Source organism: Nicrophorus vespilloides, unplaced genomic scaffold (assembly GCF_001412225.1).
Source record: "Nicrophorus vespilloides isolate i.1.1-1 unplaced genomic scaffold, Nicve_v1.0, whole genome shotgun sequence".
Classification (NCBI taxonomy): Eukaryota; Metazoa; Arthropoda; class Insecta; order Coleoptera; family Silphidae; genus Nicrophorus; species Nicrophorus vespilloides.
The window spans coordinates 113157-134354 of record NW_017099730.1 but is presented as its reverse complement, the minus strand read 5'-3'; the positions used below and the strand labels follow the sequence as shown (position 1 = coordinate 134354).

Genomic DNA, 21198 nt, shown 5'->3' with positions numbered 1-21198 from the left:
TAATTTATTATCAACTATATATGTTAATTTGTATGTATGTTTTAATATTATTTTAATATTTATAACCTTGATAAAGCAAAAAAAAAGTATTTGTTGCGTTATCAAACGACTTGTGTAACTTGAACTATATAAATAAAATTATCATTGCATTGGCTCAAAATTAACTGAGATGTATTCTGAAGATTGTTGAATCCGATATCCATCCTATCATGATTATTCAAACGTGCAAGCATATGGGAATAAATAGTTGCGAGCGTCTTTTGTGTTTTGTGATGGTAGAAACGGAATGTTTGAGCAGAAAGTGTTGGTGATTCTGGCATGCAGACTTGGTATATAAATATAATAATTGGATTGGCGTTCGGTGAAAAGTAAATGATGCGAACCAGGCAAAGAGATGATGGAGAAGAGTGCCAAAGCAGAATTTAGTCTGATAACCTGCGTCTAGCATAAACATGTTATGGTAGTGACCTTTTGGTCGGGCGGGGGCCCTAATTATGGGGTCAAGTGCGGCGTGCTCTTACACGCCCCCCGATCCACTGTGAGAACCTTACCGTCCCCCGAAGGACAAAACTCAGAAAGGGAAATTATGCTGCTGCTCTCACTCTTCCATCCTCACATATATATTTACGATTCGACGTTTCGGTTTTCGAAAGAAAACCGGGCCCAACGTACGATAATAATAAATTTAATTCGAGGCTCGTTTTTAATTAGAACGTTAATCCGACGTGACTTTGAAATTAAAGCCGATTTATCGCCTCCGCAACAGCCGCTCGTACATCTCGATAACACCACGATTGTTTTGACTCGAGCCTGCAAATCGATTCCACATCGTCATTACTATTACCATCACCACCATCGTCATTACTATTACCATCACCACCATCGTCGTGACTCTAAAAATCTGCTTCCCTATTTACAGAAAGGCCAATCAAGCCAATTAATTAACGTTTTGCTTAATTCGATTAACAGCGACGATTTGCTTAATATTCTAAATTAGTCTTTTACTGCCCGGCGATGGATTTGGACGAGATTTTACCAGACGTAGGTGAATTTGGCCGTTACCAAAAGCTAGTCCTTTGGTTCGTCCTACTGCCCGGCGTCTTCCCTTGCGGTTTCCACGCTTACAACCAGCTATTCATGTCCGCAACTCCAGATCATTGGTGTTCCGTCCCAGAATTGAATCACCTAGATCCGGATGTGGCCAAAAACATAAGGTACAAACCACAAATTACAAACATTCCAAACTCAATAATATTTGCAGCATACCTCTAGAAACCAAAGACGGTTCTCTGAAATATAGTCAATGCTTCATGTACGAGAGGAACTATAACGAAGTGTTGCAACTCGACAACTTGAGCTACTTCAGCGCAGAAGATAATATAATTCCTTGTAAAAGCGGCTGGTCTTTCGACCATTCCCTGTACAAAAGCACAGTCGTTACCCAAGTAATGTAGTCGTGTTTTTACGATCACATTTCCATACCTCATTTCGTTTATTTTTTAGTGGAAATTGGTCTGTGATAAAGATCTCTCCGCGACTCTGGCTTTGGTTCTTCTCGGAGCTGGTGGACTCGTCGGCAATTACATTTTCGGTTACGTGCAAGATGGACTAGGAAGAAAGCCTGCTTTCTTCATATACTTATTCGTACAATGCACCTTCGGTATCGCAACAGCTTTCGCGCAAAACTTCTTCATGTGGACTGTTTTTCGCGTAGGAGTCGGATTCACAGTACCAGCAATATTAGGCACTCCATATGTCCTGGCAATCGAATTGGTGGGTCCTAATCATCGCACTCTGGTCACCATCCTCATAAACATAGCCTACTCTCTATCACTAGTTTTCTTAGCCATCATAGTATGGTTGATAAGAGACTGGAGAATACTAGCCTTAACAACGACAATTCCATTCGTCTTGCTTTTTTTCAACTGGTGGCTTCTACCGGAGAGTCCGAGATGGTTGTTGGCTCAAGGAAAATTCTTCGAAGCAGAGAAAATCCTCAACAAAATGGCCAAGTATTCATACATAATAAAATCAATAATATTTAGTTTATTTATAATTATTTTTAGAACAAATGGAAAATTACTACCAGCTAATTACATGGCCGATTTAAAAGTGAAAATCGACCAAGAGAAACTGGAAACAGACAATACAAGAAAGTATGGAATAAGCGATTTGTTCCGAACTAAAAATCTCAGATGGAAAACTATTATCATTACATTTATTTGGTTCACAAATACAAGTGTTTACGTTGGATTATCATATTACGCTCCATCGTTAGGTGGAGATGAATTTTTAAACTTTTTCTTAGCCGGAGCTGTAGAATTACCAACCTATTTATTTCTTTGGCCTTCCTTGGAACGTTGGGGTAGAAGATGGGCTCTATGCGTTAGTATGATTATTGGTGGATCCGCCTGTCTGGCTACGTTTTTGGTACAAACAGGTGAACAAGAAAACATTTAAAATTAGCTAGTAAATGTATATCGTTTAATTTTAAGATACGGTTTTGACAATAGCTTTGTATTGCATTGGTAAAATGGGGATCTCATCATCATTCGTGGTCCTACCTCTGATGGCTTCGGAATTATATCCAACGGTCGTGCGAGGCCTTGGAATGAGTATCAGTTCGGTTGTGGGAATGATAGGCCCAATAATTATACCCTTAGTGAATTACTTAGTAAAAACTTACAAATTCCTATCAACTATATTTGATAAAGTATATACTTTTTAGGGTTCCGATATGCTTACTCTACCTTTAATTATAATGGGATCGATGCTGGTGATGGGTGGTATATGCTCTTTGCTTCTACCTGAGACGCTGGACCAACATTTACCACAAACCCTTGAAGACGCCGAGAAGTATGGATTAACTTATTTCGAATGCTGCACGCCTCCGCAACGCCCCAACTTTCAAGTTTGACCTTATCGAAATTACCGATAAGATTATGTATATGTTTTTTTTATATTTCTTAAACGCTTATCATTTTTGCGAGATGTTAGAACATCTAATAAATAAAACCTATTAAAATATCTACTCTATTAAAATGTTACTCGTTGTAATCGCATTAGTAGTAGCGTTCGTTAGCTTCGTATACTGGAAAATTAAACATGAAGAACATAATAATAAAGTATTTGAAATTTACTCGCAACCTGGGATATTATTCTACGCCAAATTCCTTATATTTTATTTACTTCTAAAACTATATGAATTGAATAAACACAAGAAGGAAAATTTAGAAGATTTTGATAGGCTGCTTCCGCTCTCCGAACACAACAAGGTAATACAAGTAAATTTAATTAGTGTAATTATTCAATTACAGCTTTATAGGCATTTGATGCTGTTTCCTTTCAAGCGGTGAATCCCGAAGGACATTATTTATATGGCGGCATAGAAAGACGTCATCTCGCTAAAATCAATGGATTTTTCTATCTTGTCGTAAGTTCCATTCATATTATCTTTAAATCAATTAGAATTTCACTTTCTCTTTTAATTGCTAGACTCCAGAATTCGGCTTGCTTCGAAGCCCTCATATACCAAAAACCAACTTGGATGCAGATACCGATATGCTGCATGACATGAAATCGTATAACGGTGGTGGAATTCGTTTCAGTCCTATTAAACCTATGAAATTATGGAGACTTTCTTATAATGGAAAGATGTTAGATCAAAATGAAAATAGTGTGGATGTCGTTGTGGAGGCAGATTGGAATTCGAATCTTCCTTGTTTCATGTTCGATAGTGATATGAGCAGAGTGGCGATAGCAAGAGCTGCAGCTGCAGAAACGTGGACGGAAGATTTTTTTAAGAATATAAAAAAGTAATAATAATTAATGTTCATTCAGATATTATAATGAGAATCCTTTCAGAGCGCATCAATCGCATTACGAACAGATGGGATACTTAAAAGGATTTTTCTCAATCAACGGAAAGAAGTATGAGATAAAAATGGACGCATCTAGAAATCATAGTTTTGGTATTATTGAATAAAAATAAGTATAATATATGTTTTAATTTTAATATTTTAGGGCATAAACGAGATTGGCTTCTGATGCACAGATACATTTTTCACTTTATATACCTGGAGGATAATACTAGAATCTGTGTCGGCGTTTTAAGTCACCCCTGTACCACTTCTCACATGGAGGTGGGTTATGTGATCTCGCCTAAAAAGGCAATTAATCCAATAGAAAAATGCGATTTACGTTTGTACCAACATGGAGAAAATGGAACACCTGGTAAAAACATAGCGTTCAGAATTTGGACTAGAAAAAAGGAATACTTGATCAAAGCAAAAACTATATACGAAAACAATCATTTCATTGGAAACGATTGCGAGGCTAGAATTGTGTTCAAATGTGTCGACTTCGAGGTAAACGGGATGAAAGGTAGAGGATTTGCAGAATGGCAATACAATAATCAAAATTTTTTATAAAATATGGATGCACAAACTAAAACCTATTTATATAAAACTGTATGGATATGGTATATAACGATATGATATATAATATAATAAAGAATAACTATTTTAAGTCAAAGTCACAGCCGACATAACACTTTCTATCAATGCATAAGGTAATCAATCTGCGCCAGTAGTTATCGATCCACAACAAATACGGATTACCTACGATCAAAGTCAAGCATTGAGCCCTCGTTATAGCGACGTTCTGTCGTTTTGGATTGGAAACGAAACCGACAGAGTGTATTTTATCCAAACTTAGCATTTCCGTCTTGGAGCGAACGGTAGATAAAATTATAATTTTGTATTCCTGTCCTTGGAACTCCTCCACGGTTCCAATCTTCGGCAAGTCCAAGTCTGCTTCCCTCAAAACTTTAGCAATTTCCTTGACTTGCTTCAAGTATGGAGATATGATCCCGATATCTTCAGCTTTGGCACCGTTCTTATATAATTCATTTATATAGTAAAACACTTGACACGCTTCATCTGGATTCAACCAGGATGGCGAGTCGTTTTCCTGATAATTGATACCCTTGGTACCATGGAACACCAAGCAAGGCACTTTACCATCCTTATCCACTGGTAATATATGTCTAAATTGCTCCAGGAATCTTACTTCTTTGCTATCAACATCAGAAATCTAAAAAATAAAACATATTACAGAACTTCTCAATAAATGAATCCCCGGGCATGTAAATTAGGCAACTTCAACTACTGTATAAATTTAAAACAAAATATGTAATAATTACCATAGCTTTTAGTTCCGAGTGATAGAATAGTGTGTTTGGAATATCTAGCATTCCCGGCAAAGAACGATAATTATAGATCAATTTTGTAACCAATCTTGGATCAAATCCACTGGTCTTTGGGAATCCAATTATATCCCTAGTATAAGGAAACTTAGCTAATAATCTTACTAAAAATGATTCTGTCAATCCAAATTCTTGAGCATATTTAGATAAAATTATTGGGCCCAATTGCATTGGATCACCTGTAAAATAAATTATTATTACTAATATAATAATAACATGGAAATATTAATTAATTTACCTGCTAAAATAACTTGTCCTTCGTCAACAGATATGAGAGATAACTGAATCATAGCCTCTGGTTCAGTTGCCTGACCAGCTTCATCTATGATACAATGTGTGAAGTGTCCAGGCTTAAATTTCATTGAATTTAAAACTCCAAATGAAGAGCAAGTTCCAATAGTGAGCCTATGCCTCCCTAGTATGGAACTTGAAAAACCTGTGTAAACAAATCAATTAGAACAGGGCTCTAAATAATATAATTTAATAAATACTTGATATTTTCCCTTTGGAATGAATGAATTCCTCATTTCCAATTGTGTGCTCCTTGGCAATGCTTCCTCCCATACAATAAGGTAGCAACGATTCTGGAATCGAATCATTGACCACAACGTTGTAAGAAACAAGCCTCACCAATTCTCCAGGTTTAAAAATATTCAAGCTTATCAATTTCAGAGCGATTAAGTTTGCTGCGCTATTCGATGGCGTTCCAACAAGAATCCTCGAATGTGGAATCATTCTCAATATCTGGATAATACTTTCAACGATAGTCACCGTTTTTCCGGTTCCAGGTGGTCCAAAAATAATATAAGGAAGAGGTCTAGCTTCTCCCAGTAGAATATTCCTGACCGCTTCCTTCTGGTAATAGTTCAAAGACTTATCAAACCATTCCAATTTCAAACAATCAGTTTGAGCGTCCAAATACTGCTGCTTAATCAATTTAACTAACTGACTGTTAGTTTTCTGCTTACATTCCATGGTTTCTTCATATTTATCATAAACAAAGTCGCATTGAGGCGGTTTAGAAATAACTTTATTTGGGAACAGAAAGTGATCTCCAAGATTTTTAGCGGCGCAATTTATAGCATGGTGAATTTTCTTCAGTTGCGATCTTGATTGAACTGCAACTATCGAGTATTCTTGGTTATTGTACTGCTGATGGAACAATTCGGAAAACTTCAAATAAACGTGCTTCGCCGTTACTCTATAAATCATGCTTTCGTATTTGACTTCAGTAAGATTTGGCACTGGAATTGCCACAATTTTATCTCCAACAATCAGGGATGGTCTTCTCTCCGACAAATTTTCAATTTCCAGCATCAAATATTCGCCATTCTTAATGAACAACGCTCTCTCTTGATCAAACTTTTGAATGGCTATCTTCAGATGAGCTTCCTCCAAGTAGTAAAGTAAATGAAAACGCTCCTCGTAACTTTCGAACGTTATGTCTTGTTTCAAGCACGTCTTTTCAACCAATTTGTTGTATGCAGTTTTAAATGACTGTTCATATACAATGTCCATTAGAAACTTGGGTATCTTGTATTCCTGCAGCTTATTAATGAACCTTTTTGGTTTGTTCATATATTGACCTCTAATGGTATTTTGTGTTTCAGTATTTATTGTTCTAACGGGATTTGGTCTTTTATAAACGTTAGTTTTCTGCGGGTTTGATGAAGTATTCAGTTGCATTTTTATATATCTTCCAATCTTAAATTCAGTAAAATCAAAAATGATCAACTCTCTACTTTCCCCGTAAAAGCGCATAGTGCAGGAAAAGCTTAATTGTACATTATCCATTTTATTAATAGTAATGCTGTTTGTTAACTGTGGTTCAAGTAATGTTATATGAGGATTTTCAACAAACACAATGTCTTTTAATACTACATCAGTGTTTTGACAATTTTCAATAACAACATTAAATGCACACACTTCATTCATTTTAGTTGCCTTCAGAAAAATACCATCAGTTATTTTAATTCCATCATGATCAACATACAAATCTTCATTTACAGACTCATTCATTTTATACTTTGATTTGAAACAATCTACTAATACTTTTATAGCTCTCCAAGAGTAACTTAACTGACTACTCTCAATAACTTCAGCTGAAATATTATCACCAACTCTTGGCACATACCCATCATACAATGCAGACATATCAAAAAATGTATCTCTATTAATACTACCACTATTCTCACCAACATGGGTTATTCTACCCTTTATAATTTTAATACGAGATGGGTATATCTTCATTATTTCCAATATCTGGCCCGAAAGCAAATCAATGGATTCAACATCTACCTGAACTTTTACATCAATACTCAACCAATCTCCAACGATTGGAACAAAGTCTGAAGAAGCTGAATTCAAATCAATTGTTAAATCTGTAGTATTCTTATTTGCAACATGTGCAATGATATTTCTTCCTTCTCTTTTGATTACCTTTCCTATAAGAGTTTTAGTGGACCAGGAAGATTTTGATTCCTGTATATTAGTTGATTCCCATTCATCAAAAAATAATTTAACATTTGATATTTTAAGTTCATTGTTATCTTTATATAAATTATAGGATACTCTTGATCCTATTGGAACATTTTCAGTAAATTTATGCTTGTATACATTATCAATGTAATAGAAACCATCAGCAAAATGGGAGATATGCCCAACTTTTAATGTAGAATAATTGTTTGTTAATACCTCTGTTTCCGTTTCTTTCTGATCCGTACTATTTGATGCCTGATCTTCAACTTGATCCAATTCACTGTATATTTCTTCTAAATTAGGATTTGTTCTTCTCGAAAAGAAAGCTTTTACTGTGAAACTTAATAAATTCAACATGTTGGCGAATACGAAACTGCTTTACTGTGTTACATGTCCGGCAAATAAACACCTTCGCTCAGTTTATACAGTTTATATTATTGTACTTATCGTCTGTATAGTGTTTGTTTTACAAACAAATCGTCAGAATATAATACTTGAATTATCAGCACTGTACATGACTCTGCATTTTGAAACGCAATCTTTAACAAAACAATTCAATAAGATATACAAAGACCGTCTGAAACTAGCAAACTTTGCAAAATTTTAAGACTTTTTATACATGGCTTCCAAAATTGCTACCAACAGAACTGAATCAGTACTAGAATAAAAAAAATATATACAATATTTATTATTAAAATTATGTTATAAATTTATTTTTCGTATATATAATTATATGTATGATATTGTTTAAAGTTAAACAATTATTAATATAAACATTCAAAAAATCTTCTTTATGTTGGCATTCCTGTTGATTTTTTTGACAATTTTGACATTTGTGTTGAATTGTGTGGGCCGTTGGTTGTTTTGGCGGTTTTGCTGCAGTTTGTTGTTTGTTGGTTTCTTGTGTTTGTGGTTCCAACAATAATTGAAGATGCCTCCGAAAAAACGTGATAAAGAGTCGGATCATTCAAAAAATCCAAGGATGGATCACATTCAAGCTGACCATGAGTTATTTCTGCAAGCATTTGAAAGTATGTATCTTTGTAAATGATTAGTTGATGCTTATAACATGGGTTGTATTGTTTTAGAGCCCACACAAATCTACAGATATTTGAGGACAAGAAATATGTGTTCGGTAAGTTAGTCTGTGTAGAGAAATTAAGAATTTTTATTAATATTTTTGTTATTAGCCAATATTTCTGAACAGAACATTGGCTTACATGAAGTATCGGATGTCAAGAACTCACAAATGTAGACAAGGATTTAAAGTTGACTCAATATTAGAAAAAGTGACTTCAAAGAGTAAAGACTTCCCTACAATACTGCCAGGTTATATGAATCTAACCTTCCTTGGATTTTATGACAAGAACATTGATCCGAATGTGGGCTCCGTACAAATAGAGACAGTATTAGTCAAGATAAGTCATAAGAAGAGAAAAGACAGCTCATCTCCTTTAATGGAGGCATCATTTGGAGTATCTGAAGTACAAGTAAACCCCTCTGACAATAATCTCTCTATAATGGCACCGTCAGTGAGTGTTCCAACAGAGGCTTTTAGTTTATCTGGAGGACCTTTGGCTAAATCATATGTGTTGCTTCTAAGAGTCAAGCACATTATTACAAACGTCATTTTATGCATGGAAAATAATGATGAACCAGCTAGTAAAAAACGTAAATCAATTAGTAGCACTGATTCAAGTAAAATTTATGCATCAGAGTTAGTAGTTTATGATAAACATAATAGATGCTTGTTAACAGATGCCGATTATGAGTTAACATTGCAAGAAGTAAATGGCAATACTAAAAATTCTCCCAAGAAGCATTCCACTTGGGAAAGCAAAGATGATCTTACAGACTGCTGTGGTAATTTGGATGCATTTATAAAAGGGCCAAGTGTAAAATTCAAATTGAATTGGTCTCAGAAGCCATCGGAAAAATTTGTAGAACGACCTGCTCCATACCCAACAAATGAAACTAATGAAAACTCTGTGCTTCCGAGTGGTAATCAAGAAAAATTACAGATTGTTTATCAATTTGTTTACAATAACAATTCTCGCCAGCAGACTGAGGCCTGTGAAGATCTACACTGCCCCTGGTGCAGCTTGAAGAGTAACGAATTATACACGTTGCTCAAACATTTGAAGTTGTGCCACTCAAGATTCACCTTCACGTATGTGCCTATATCGGTTGGTGCGAGAATTGATGTAGCAATTAATGAATTATACGATGGATCTTATACTGGTTCACCGCATGATCTAATAACACAACCTTCGGTATGTGCATTTTCTAGGAATGGACCAGTCAGAAGGGCTAGCGTCACACATATCTTAGTTTGCCATCCAAAGAGACTGAAACCTAGTCTTTCAGAATTTTTAGAATTAGACGACTGTGAGTACGATGGACAAAGACCGTTTATTACAGGACATAATAGGTTGTACCACCATACAGCAACATGTCTGCCGATTTATCCCAAAGAAATGGACATGGACTCAGAGGGTGAAAACGATCCAGAGTGGTTGCGCAGTAAAACCATGCAGATGATTGATGAATTCACCGATGTGAATGAAGGTGAAAAAGAATTGATGAAAATGTGGAATCTGCATGTTATGAAATGTGGATTTGTAGGAGACTGTCAGATTCCCTTGGCATGCACTATGTTCGTTGAACACAAAGGCAAAGAGTTGCTTTTGAAGAATCTCTATAGGAATTTCGTGGTGCATATGAGCAGTCTATTTGACTTTGGATTGGTAAGCGCAGTCTGTCTTTACACGACACTCAAAAAATTGCAAGAAATGGTTGGTGAAACTGGAGCAATTCGCACAGTCCTGAGGGAGTCGCGTGAAGCACAAATGGATAATTGGCATAAATGCGGAATCATGAGCCCTACTGTAGACAAACCCTGTTCTAGTAAAACGCCCACGAGTAGAAAAAACATTGGAATCCAAAGGAGGAAAGGCACACCTACCCCCGGAGACGCACCCATTCGAAGAAAATCTTTGGGAAATGAAACAACCAGAAAACGGTTATCTTTGTCTCTAAAGAAAACTGAGAATAGTAATTGATATTGTTAAAGTGCCTTGTTTTTATTTATTTTATATATTTTATCATATTTTGTAAAAATTCGTATGTCTTTTTGCTAAAATATTATGAACGGCGACTTTAGCCAAAAACGATTTGCGAATTTATCATATATATTTAGTTATGATATTGAATTCAGTTCGATTTTCTTTTAATATCACTAACTCAGGTTGAATTTTGCACACCCGCGAGGAACATAATAATGAAATAAGATGAGTCTAGTCAGAGTTCAAAGATCAAACTTGACTCTTATTTTCAATTGAAATTTTTTTTTACAAAACTGCCTTAATATACATAAATATATCTTATGACACTAGGATATTTGATATAATCAGTACGTTTGATACGTTATAATCGAATTTATGATTTTAATTTGCACTTTTTTCAATATTTTTAGTTATTAATAAAATACATTGTTCATGATCAAGTTTATATTTTTATTTATTTATTTTTTTATGTAGTAGCCACATTCGATTGTAGTGCAATTAGAATTTTGTTTCTGTTTTCTTTTTTGACGAGCTAGTGATTTAATTTTTTTCCCGAAATTTTTTTCGAATTTCACGTTGACATTTAAAACAAAAAATAGTAATATGTCCGTACCGGAAAATAGCGACGAGAACAAAATTAATGCAGGTGAACTAATTTGCTTTAATAATCTACGTCGATGGAATTCACGACACCTTTCTGATTTATAGTTGATAATTCTGAGGCAAAAACTGAGGGCGTTTCAAGAATCAAATGTTCACGACCGACCACGTCAACTCACATTGTCACAGAAAATATTGCCACTTTACCTAAATCCTCTAAAAACAATGATGACTATGTAAAGGTAATGGATAATGTATTGTTGCGTAACGTTGTTAAAGCTGCAATCGATTTGTTAGTTATTTTAAATGTTTGTGAATATTTGATTCGTTGTATTACAGGCGCATAACGAGCTTGTAAACAATTTGGAAGGCTTAGTATTGTCCACTGAGAGTTCCGATGACAACATCTGCAAGTCTGATTGGTTAAAGGCAAGGGATAGTCTAGAAAATTTAAATTGCACTAAACCGGATAAGGTTCTATTCTTCCCATTGCAGTATTAATCTATAAAATATACCATTTATTCTTAAAGGTAGAAGTGATCAATTCGAAATCGTCATCCTGCACATCCTCTAAAGAAAAGTGCTTGATCGCCGAATCTCCGCATTCCGAGTCTCTTATTGGAGCGACCAAAAATTGCGCCCACTCCGTCTCCAAAGTGCTTTCCTGGGACCCATGGGAGAAACTGGGCAGAAAGAACAAGAAGGAAAGTAAGGTAAGGACGATCGTTCAGATCCAATTGTGAATTTCGAATTTGGAATTGACTTTTAGAGGAGAAAATTTGAACAGGCCAAAGAGAATAGTACACCCCAGACGTCGCAGGATCAGAACAGGAAGGACTTCAAGTCCGGAGATGAGGTGCGGCCCGCGACGGATGCAGATGCGGAAGAGATAATCGAGAGCTACGAGTACCAGCCTTATCAGCCGAAAAACTCGAGATCGGTGGAGTTTACAAATAAAGTGATGGTCGTTTACATAAAGGAAGATAAGGTGATAGGTGAGGCGATCGAGCCTCTAAAGAAGGAGTTGGATCAGCAGATTCGGAATAAAGAGATGAGGAAAGGCCACATGGCAGACATTGGATTCGGGAAGAAGAGGCTAGTTAACGATTGGCACATGAAAAAGTAGACGCGCCGACCATTGAAACGAAAGAATAATAAACTTTAGCCGATCCGTAAATTAAGAATTATCAATTTTGATTTTAATTCTTTTTAGTCCTGTGGTGAAATATTACTATTTTTATAACACTTTAAATTTGATAATAAATTTGTTTCGTTTTGTATGAATACCAAAAAGAAAACAACAATTACGCTATAAATAGTTTAATCAGCACAATGAATAATTCATTGCGCCGATATCTTCCATAGGACGAGTTCCTTGACACGGTCATAATTGAAATACTGAGGGAAATCTGTCGGCAGCAATTCCAATTTCACGTTCTTCATTTCCAGAAGACGATCTTTGAAGTACTCGTAGCATGGGGCGCAAGTCTCGCAATCGGCCATAGTGAACACGAATCGTTTTTCTAATGCCACAAGAACGCACAGATTTTTATCAGTTACTTTGGAAAGTAACTTTTCCACAGTTTGGACAAAAGCGTCTGTCAATCTGTCATCGTACACAACTAAAACAAGCCAAATACTTTTAAAACAAGTTTATCCAATAAACATACGAGTACTTACCATCAGCCGCTATTATTAGTTTTACTTTAGGTAATACCTCAACTATCTCATCTGAAAGATCTTTGGTGAAATCTAGTTCAGCAACTTTCACCGGGTGATTTAACATTGAGTTGTTTCTCGCCACATTGCCTTCAATCAATTTTAATAATCCTCCGATATTAATATCTGTAAAACGAAAAGATTATCAATAAATAATAAAAGAACAAACTATTGTTATGTTTTCAAGAAATCAATTAAAACTTAGTTAAATATATAATCTTAGTCTATGATGTTAAACCCATCTAGATATAATTTTTCAAAGCAAATATTGAATATTCTAAATAGAAATACATATGACAATCTTATTTTTTATGTGAAAACATGTTCAGACTGGTAATCTTGTGCCTTTAATTAATGTTATTTTTCTATATATTAGAATATAGTAGTTAATTAGCAATACCATATATATCTACTGTAAATGTATCCTCAATTAGTACCTGCATGTCCTTGGAATTTGTCAATATGTATCTATATCCCAATAATAACATATTAACTGTTATGTGGATAAAAGCAATATCATATAATTATTAATATATCAGCATGACACATCAAATATATTCACATCTTCTGAGCTATTTACTTCGATATTCTAAATAATTATACTACTTCAAAGCTTTTTTTTATTCTAGTGGAAACAGCCAAAAAGACATATTCATTATATTCATTCATTAACTATATATACATTATATAAATATATAACTTAAATAATAATTTGACTGCGGTCGGTAGGCCATAATATAAGTGTTTTCATGTATGTAATAAATTAATAATATGATAACTATGATGTGTATTATTAACAATTTTAGAAATTTTATCAATAATTAATATAAATTGTAGTAATCCTGTAATCTTTACATTCTTCATAATAATAATTTTATTGTCAATCTTCAAGTTTTATTACTGGAATCATAAAACCGAAATTTCGCTTTGTAGTTTACCTGTGCAAATAACTGGTTTGTATATTCCTGCTACAATGCTTGTAAGCCCGACTCCTGATCCTAGCTCTAAGACGTACCCATCTGGTATACTTTTACCATTATAAATTAACCAATCCGCTAAAAGCAGAGCTCCTCTCCAAATTTGTAGGCCGACTAGTCCCAACAACGTACTCTTGCTGTGCTCTAAAACCAAAACAAGTATCGCTCAAAGAACGTTCCAAACCGAATCTAGTTCATTACCAATTTCAATGTTATTGGGATACTCATCCGCCTTCCGCCGTACCAAATCCAAATCCCCGTCGCAATCCGCCTTCGGAGAAATCGGAAGGTCTTTGAACGCGAACAGCGAGACAACATCTAAAAGTAGAAAATATCTAATATAACATAAATTGCATTTTAATGAACATATCGATTCGTACAGCCTGGACATGCGTTTAATACGGTGCGATATTACTAAAGTGAAAGTAGGAAGATCCTATCCTCAATTTACATTCTACTAGTTTCTTGCACAAAAATGCATATTACAATATTACATCATTTAACATTGTATTAATTAAAATCAAATTTTCTTAAAAATAATTCAGCGTTGCTAAGGTAACAGCGCGTTATTTATATCCGTCTTATCTTCAATATCTAACTTGCGATTGCAGCCGTAAATTTTATTGTATATTAATCTGAAACCAAATAAAGTTATTTATTCGAAGCAACTCTATTGTTTCTGCAACGGCATTGCAACAACCTTGGATCAAGAATAATTGAATGAATACTAAGATACTATAGCAGTTGGTTCTTAACTAACGGTTCTTACAATAACCGCGATCTTGAAGAATATATGCTAATCATGTACAAAACTTTTTATGCAAATTAGATGAATTCATCATGGAATCAACATTCAGCAAAAAAATATAAGTTCGTGCGGTCATTAGAACGTTAGTAATCGTGTCATGCGTGCTGTTTGTTATAAGTTCCGGCAGCTTTTTCTTTATCTTGACTATTAGAAATATTACATACAGTATTTAGAAAATATTGTTTTCCATGGGAAAATTTCAATGTTTTTTTACTCAAAATAACATATTTATTGTATACGATCGGTTATTATCTTTTTTGTAAATAAATAAAGCGTATTTATTTTATAATTTATTAAAGCACATTTTTTTTTAAAGAAATGCAATAAGTTATTTAAAATTGTTACAATTTTTCTGAACCAATAAAAAACAATATCAAGAAAGCAATTTTGTTATGGTAAAATACATCAGCATGAAATAGACATTTGGAATATACAACGAGCGTGTACGTATTTTCGTATGTATGTTAAGGTACTTAATATATTAACTGCCGTTGTTTAAGTTAAACTTAGCTCTTGGATCATACAATTTAACATTCTTTGAATATTTTGTTATTTAACGTCATTTTATCTTAATATAATATTTAATAAATCTTTAATTTTATTCAATTACACTCAGTTTTGTAGTTTAATAATAGTTTTAGGTATAGCGCAATTACAACCGATTTAGCATGTTCCTGTTTCGATTAATACAAACATAATCTTCACTTGCTTGCTATAAAAAAAACTTTATCAATTGGGTAGAAGATATTGTTATTTAATGATATTTCATATTTAAACAAGCTAATTTAATTATCCGTATTACAGGATCTGAACTATCAACGTTTTTTAGTTGATAGATAACACATTGATATAATATTTCGAATGCAACTGATATATTTGTGTACATGCATGACACAATTATATAATATTATACTCAAAAGTTATTCATGAAAGTTTTCTATGAAATGTAATAGTAAATGATATAATTGTAATATTTTATGATTATTTAGAATTTAATGGTTCCAAAAATATAAAATGTAAATTGAAAGCAAACATTGCGTGATGTAAGTAACTCTTGTAAGGGAAATCGAGCAGCAGTTGTAGGTATTTCGGGATGCATGTTAAAGCACTCAATAAACACGACCTCAGATACACAAGCTGAACTTACTGTTCGGATTTGTCGGCTTGATGTCCGTTCCGTAATCGAATTCAGCGTACAGTTCAGATGAGACCTCGTAGTCCTGGCCGTCCATCCTGCAAATTCAATTCATGATCGATTAAAACTTAATATGATAAAACATGTAAATTTTTCGTTTCTCTTCCACTAGAAATTTGCAGAGAAACATCCGTTTTACATTTCATTCGCAGTTGCCGCCGCATCGTGCATTACCCAATAAACAAGAAGTAATTGCAAATATCTCTTTCTTTTTTCTCTTATTTCTATTATTACAGATAATCAATGGAATACAGCAATGTCGACGTTGGGTAAGGATTTTCCCCGCTTTGCTTCCTTGCTTACAAATTAATTCATGGATTCATGAATAACGGAATCATCGTAGCAAGAAGCGGAGACCATCAACGCTTTAATCATTCTCTTTAGGCTTTATCACTGCTGCGTTTATATTTATCAACGAATAAACATAAAGCTGATTAGAAATTTCTCAATCTGTATTTTCTAGAAATAAAAAAATATGTATTAAAACTGCACTATTTAAAGAATATATATGTAAAGTTATGTATGTATAAAACGTAAACTTATTCCAGTATTATTATTTGTAAACAAAAAGAAGACAAATCGATATTAATGATATTAATATTTGTTATGGAGAAAAACAAGTTGTTTTCATTGAATTAATCAACATGGAAATAAACATTATAATTTTAAAACAATTTTTTAAAATTAATTATTTAACAATCCAATAATTAACAAATTTGTGGATTAAAAAATATGAAAACATTAGAATACTACGTATTTTGATTAATAATTATATATTTAAGATAATTTGTATCGACTTAGCTAAATATAATCAAGGAAACGTGCTTTTAGGAAACGTGTTAATCCTAAAACATGCTTGATCCAAATATCTATAAATACAATATGAAATAATGTAGATATATGTACACAAATACATTTAATACAGTAGTAAAATGTGTTATTTTAAGTGTTGGTATAAACTACAGGGAATGTTGTGTTATATGATGATATTTAGTATGAACATTAATATATGCTTTGAAATTTTTATAAATTATTGATATGTAAGAGCAAAATATATAATAAAGAGTAGTTGTAAATCATTAGTAGTGTGTTTAATTCAATGAAAGCAATAAAAAACTAAAGAAAATTATATTAATATGATTTTGTGTAAATATGAAACCGATTAAATGAATACACAGTAGAAAAGTATGGAAGCGTGTTATAAAAAGTAAGTAAATGAAAAGATCACAGAGCTTTGTTTTAATTGAATGTTAGTTGAATAAGATTAAGCAATAAATAATGCAGTAGAATTACATAAAACTGTTTATGGGAATACGGCAAGGTTGAATCTGAAAGAAAGATTTATTTTTGAATTTGTTGGCGGCGTTGCCGAAGGGCCTTATTGGTCGTGGATGGCGTCACTTTTCCTCCGTGGAGTCCGAACTCAATACGTGAAATATTGTGATCGGCTCGCGAAGAATCCAAGAACCAATGAACGAGACCCTTCAATCCGTAAATGATTCGCGATTTGCGAGTTCGGTGAGTGGGCATAAATTGTTATCCGCACCGGCAACCGGGCCACGGCAACGACCAATGAGAAGGCCCCACGAATTTTGCCACGTTGTGTCGCCGGCTCCGATCCTGACTTCATGCAACTTCAAGTGTCAGTTTGAGAGTCACCGCCAGTCTTATTAGAAGTGGCTTCAAAATTCCGCACAAGATGAGGAACCTTTTCGTATTTGTAGCGGCACTCTTCGCCGTCTCTGCCTACGCAGAAATCGAGCTCGACGAAGGAGTCTTGGTCCTCACCAAAGACAACTTCCAAGGCGCAATCACCGATAACGACTACATCCTCGTCGAATTCTGTAAGTATCGATTTAATTGTCCATCTTAACATCATTACCATTAGAGCAAGACAAAAAAAAGTAACAGCCTACGCATCACAAGATGATTAACTTACTTCAAGAGCATTCATACTTTTCACTCAACAAAAACATGTTTATTGCGATTTGACGTTTTCGAATCTCCTATTTACGTGTCACTAGATTATAACTAAATGCAGCTCATTTCTTTTTTTCATTACCTGTTGCTGCAATCTTAGAATTCGTTTTTCTGGATAAGAAATTGTTGAAACTAAAAAAGGTCAATAACCTTCTCGTTTTATGCCGCGTGAGCAAATGATAACAACAACGTTCCGAATAAACTACCTCCGTTACTATTAACCGTTAAACCGGCAAAAAAGCCCATTGACAATTTGATCAATAACGAAAAGAGATGAAAAACAACTTATGCAAATCTTCTAACGGTTCTTGACGTCCTTCGCCGTGAACTTTTCTTGTTGACGTTGACGGAAAAAATACGTGGCATCCCCCCATATGGAATCATCTTGGATGTGACTTATCTTATCCACTTCATTAATTAATAATTACATATAATACCTACCATGATGACGTTTTAAATTAAAAGGGATAATAATTATTTTTATTTTTTGTATTAGATGCTCCATGGTGTGGACACTGCAAAGCTTTGGCCCCTGAATACGCTAAGGCTGCCAAGGATTCCAACATCAAGTTAGGTAAAGTTGATGCCACTGAACAAGGTGAATTGGCTGAGGAATATGCTGTGCGTGGATACCCAACACTCAAATTCTTCAAGAAAGGAAACCCCTCTGAGTACAATGGTGAGTGTTTTTTCATGTACCAATTAAGGCTCCCCCACTGTCCATTCACTTTTATTTACATGCTATTTTACGTCATACATAAGTGCCGCATGTACATTTTGCAAAAATATCTTTAAATTTAACATAATTATACATTTACTATTAATTAATACTAAGTCCATATAATCAATATTTTTTGACAAACAACACTTTAATACTATATTATGGTAATTTTTATTATTGCATCACAAGTTAAATATAAAGAAATAATTTATACTTGGTTATTCAAAGAATATTTATTTGTCACTTTAGAAACTATATTTATTTACATAGGCTTGTGTTGTATATTTAATAATAATCAAAATGTGTTTTCTAAAATAGAATTGAATATTATAATTCAAGTATTTTAAAGAAAACTTAGCTAATCAAAGTTGGAATATATTGTACTTGAACAAATTAATATATATGAATGTATTATGTAATTTAGGTGGACGCCAAGCTGATGATATTGTTTCGTGGCTCTTGAAGAAGACTGGACCACCAGCGAAGGACATCAAGACCGTTGAAGAAGCTAAGGAATTCATTGAGGCCAACAATGTTGCTGTCATCGGTTTCTTCAAAGACCAGTCCTCGGACGAGGCTAAAGCTTTCTTAGATGCCGCCTCCAGCACCGATGATCATCCATTCGCCATCACCTCCGAAGAAGCTCTCTTCACAGAATACGAAGCCAAATGCGGATCTATCATCTTGTTCAAGAAGGTAATTACTATAATATTTTCATTAAATAAATTCAAACATTAACAATCCAATTATCTTAGTTCGATGAAGGCAAAGTACTCTACGATGGAGAATACAAAGAAAAGGACATCAAGAAATTCGTCGCCGCCAACGCCCTTCCTTTGATTGTTGAATTCAACCACGAAACCGCCCAAAAGATCTTCGGTGGAGAAATCAAGAGCCATCTTTTGTTGTTCTTGAACAAAGGTGAAGACCACTTCGAGCAAATCGCCGAAGCTGCCCGCAGCGTCGCCAAGCCATTCAAAGAGCACGTCTTGTTTGTTACCATTGATGCCAACGAAGAGGATCACCAAAGAATCATGGAATTCTTCGGAATGAAGAAGGAAGAAGTACCAGCCGCGCGTTTGATCAAGCTTGAGGATGATATGGCCAAATACAAGCCAACCAGCAGCGACTTGACCGCCGATACCCTCAAACAATTCGTTCAGGACTTCTTGGACGGAAAATTGAAGCAACACTTGTTGAGCCAAGAATTGCCAGAAGATTGGGATAAGGAAGGAGTCAAGACCTTGGTCGCTTCCAACTTCGATGCTGTAGCTATGGACAGGACTAAGTATGTTCTCGTTGAATTTTACGCTCCATGGTGCGGACACTGCAAGCAACTCGCTCCAATCTACGAGAAGGTCGCTGAACACTTCAAGGATAACGAAGAAATCGTTGTCGCCAAAATTGACTCCACCGCCAACGAATTGGAACACACCAAGATCAACAGTTTCCCCACCCTCAAGTTGTACTCCAAGGAAGACAACAAAGTCATCGAGTTCAACGGCCCAAGGACCTTCGAAGGTTTGACCAAATTCTTGGAATCTGGCGGCAAGGATGCTGCTGGTGAAGAAGTAGAAGAAGAGACTGAGGACGATGAAGCCCCAAGGAAAGACGAGTTGTAAAAAGTTATCAATAGGTACTTAGCTTAACTTCCAATTTAATTTTAATTTTCACATTTTGTTAATAGAAACACTATTTTTTAAATGTTTATATGAAAACAAACAAAAAAAAACAATTAAGAACTTGCCCACTCCTAAACAGATCCCAACGTGTAAGAAATCCAGATGTTTTAAAGATGTATTTAGAACTTCCCAACCTTCTTAATGGGGAAAACATATGAGACTGTTTCGTGTTTATTTTGATTATCTGCCATACTTGAAGCAAACACCAATTATTTTTATTTTAAGACATTCCTATTTTAGAGTCTAATCTGAATTTATTTATTTGTCTCTAAAAAGATTGGACTCTGAAATATTATACGAGATGAATATGTGCAAAAATATTTATATTTTTTTTATTGATCATTTCTCAAATGTTGTTACTCTATAAAAGGTCCTATTTGGCAGTATAATTATAAAATTGGATGTCTTGTGTGCTTTTGTCTTAAATATTTAAGAAATATTTTTGTCATCTTCCAAAAAAATATATATAACAATGAATGAAATTGAAATGTTTATTCTTAAATGTCTATTTGTGTTGGAATTAATATTAATTCCATTTTTAATAAGTTCGTTAATGATTTATAATAAATTTTTCAGTTACACTCTTAATTTGAAGCTTTATTTCAATGATTCTTTTTTACTTACAATAATTATAAAAATAGAATTTATCTTTGGTAGTCCATGTTATTAAACTTTTTTAAATTAATATATTATAGCAGTCAACCAGA

The 21198-nt window shown here is 34.2% G+C and overlaps 6 protein-coding genes across 10 annotated transcripts; 4 read left to right on the top strand and 2 right to left on the bottom strand.

Moving 5' to 3' along the window:
• Window positions 1-983: 983 nt before the first annotated feature.
• Window positions 984-11207, top strand: LOC108565388. Its single transcript, XM_017924814.1, has 13 exons — window positions 984-1214; window positions 1262-1445; window positions 1504-2012; window positions 2067-2440; window positions 2496-2674; window positions 2729-2911; window positions 3326-3433; window positions 3496-3815; window positions 3865-3971; window positions 4024-4383; window positions 8671-8775; window positions 8833-8879; window positions 8935-11207. The coding sequence occupies exons 1-13, from the start codon at window positions 1015-1017 to the stop codon at window positions 10804-10806; spliced, it is 4548 nt and encodes a 1515-aa protein (XP_017780303.1). The 5' UTR covers window positions 984-1014; the 3' UTR covers window positions 10807-11207.
• LOC108565402 lies at window positions 2933-4486 on the top strand. The gene is made up of 5 exons (XM_017924832.1): window positions 2933-3275; window positions 3326-3433; window positions 3496-3815; window positions 3865-3971; window positions 4024-4486. Exons 1-5 carry the CDS (start codon window positions 3042-3044, stop codon window positions 4428-4430), a joined length of 1176 nt encoding a protein of 391 aa, XP_017780321.1. The 5' UTR covers window positions 2933-3041; the 3' UTR covers window positions 4431-4486.
• On the bottom strand, window positions 4446-8298 carry LOC108565401 (probable RNA helicase armi). Its single transcript, XM_017924831.1, has 4 exons — window positions 5758-8298; window positions 5505-5702; window positions 5204-5445; window positions 4446-5094 (listed from the first exon to the last, which is right to left on the bottom strand). Exons 1-4 carry the CDS (start codon window positions 8099-8101, stop codon window positions 4519-4521), a joined length of 3360 nt encoding a protein of 1119 aa, XP_017780320.1. The 5' UTR covers window positions 8102-8298; the 3' UTR covers window positions 4446-4518.
• Window positions 11208-11269: 62 nt separating the features above from the next.
• Window positions 11270-12623, top strand: LOC108565403. 2 transcript variants are annotated; one of them, XM_017924834.1, is made up of 5 exons: window positions 11270-11455; window positions 11518-11651; window positions 11749-11883; window positions 11940-12122; window positions 12197-12623. In XM_017924834.1, the coding sequence occupies exons 1-5, from the start codon at window positions 11413-11415 to the stop codon at window positions 12533-12535; spliced, it is 834 nt and encodes a 277-aa protein (XP_017780323.1). In that variant the 5' UTR covers window positions 11270-11412; the 3' UTR covers window positions 12536-12623. The 2 variants fall into 2 exon arrangements, with proteins under 2 accessions (XP_017780323.1, XP_017780322.1); XM_017924833.1 differs by having other exon boundaries at window positions 11272-11455; window positions 12179-12623.
• Window positions 12624-12694: 71 nt separating this feature from the next.
• LOC108565400 (methyltransferase-like protein 22) lies at window positions 12695-18548 on the bottom strand. Of its 4 annotated transcripts, none has more exons than XM_017924828.1 (6): window positions 18171-18548; window positions 16061-16146; window positions 14307-14423; window positions 14067-14249; window positions 13090-13254; window positions 12695-13031 (listed from the first exon to the last, which is right to left on the bottom strand). In XM_017924828.1, exons 2-6 carry the CDS (start codon window positions 16143-16145, stop codon window positions 12751-12753), a joined length of 831 nt encoding a protein of 276 aa, XP_017780317.1. In that variant the 5' UTR covers window position 16146; window positions 18171-18548; the 3' UTR covers window positions 12695-12750. The 4 variants fall into 4 exon arrangements, with proteins under 4 accessions (XP_017780317.1, XP_017780315.1, XP_017780316.1 ...); XM_017924826.1 differs by lacking the exon at window positions 18171-18548 and adding an exon at window positions 18048-18127; XM_017924827.1 differs by lacking the exon at window positions 18171-18548 and adding an exon at window positions 17402-17641.
• Window positions 17731-20904, top strand: LOC108565399 (protein disulfide-isomerase). Its single transcript, XM_017924825.1, has 4 exons — window positions 17731-17952; window positions 18585-18767; window positions 19234-19505; window positions 19565-20904. Exons 1-4 carry the CDS (start codon window positions 17808-17810, stop codon window positions 20429-20431), a joined length of 1467 nt encoding a protein of 488 aa, XP_017780314.1. The 5' UTR covers window positions 17731-17807; the 3' UTR covers window positions 20432-20904.
• The last annotated feature ends 294 nt before the right edge of the window (window positions 20905-21198 follow it).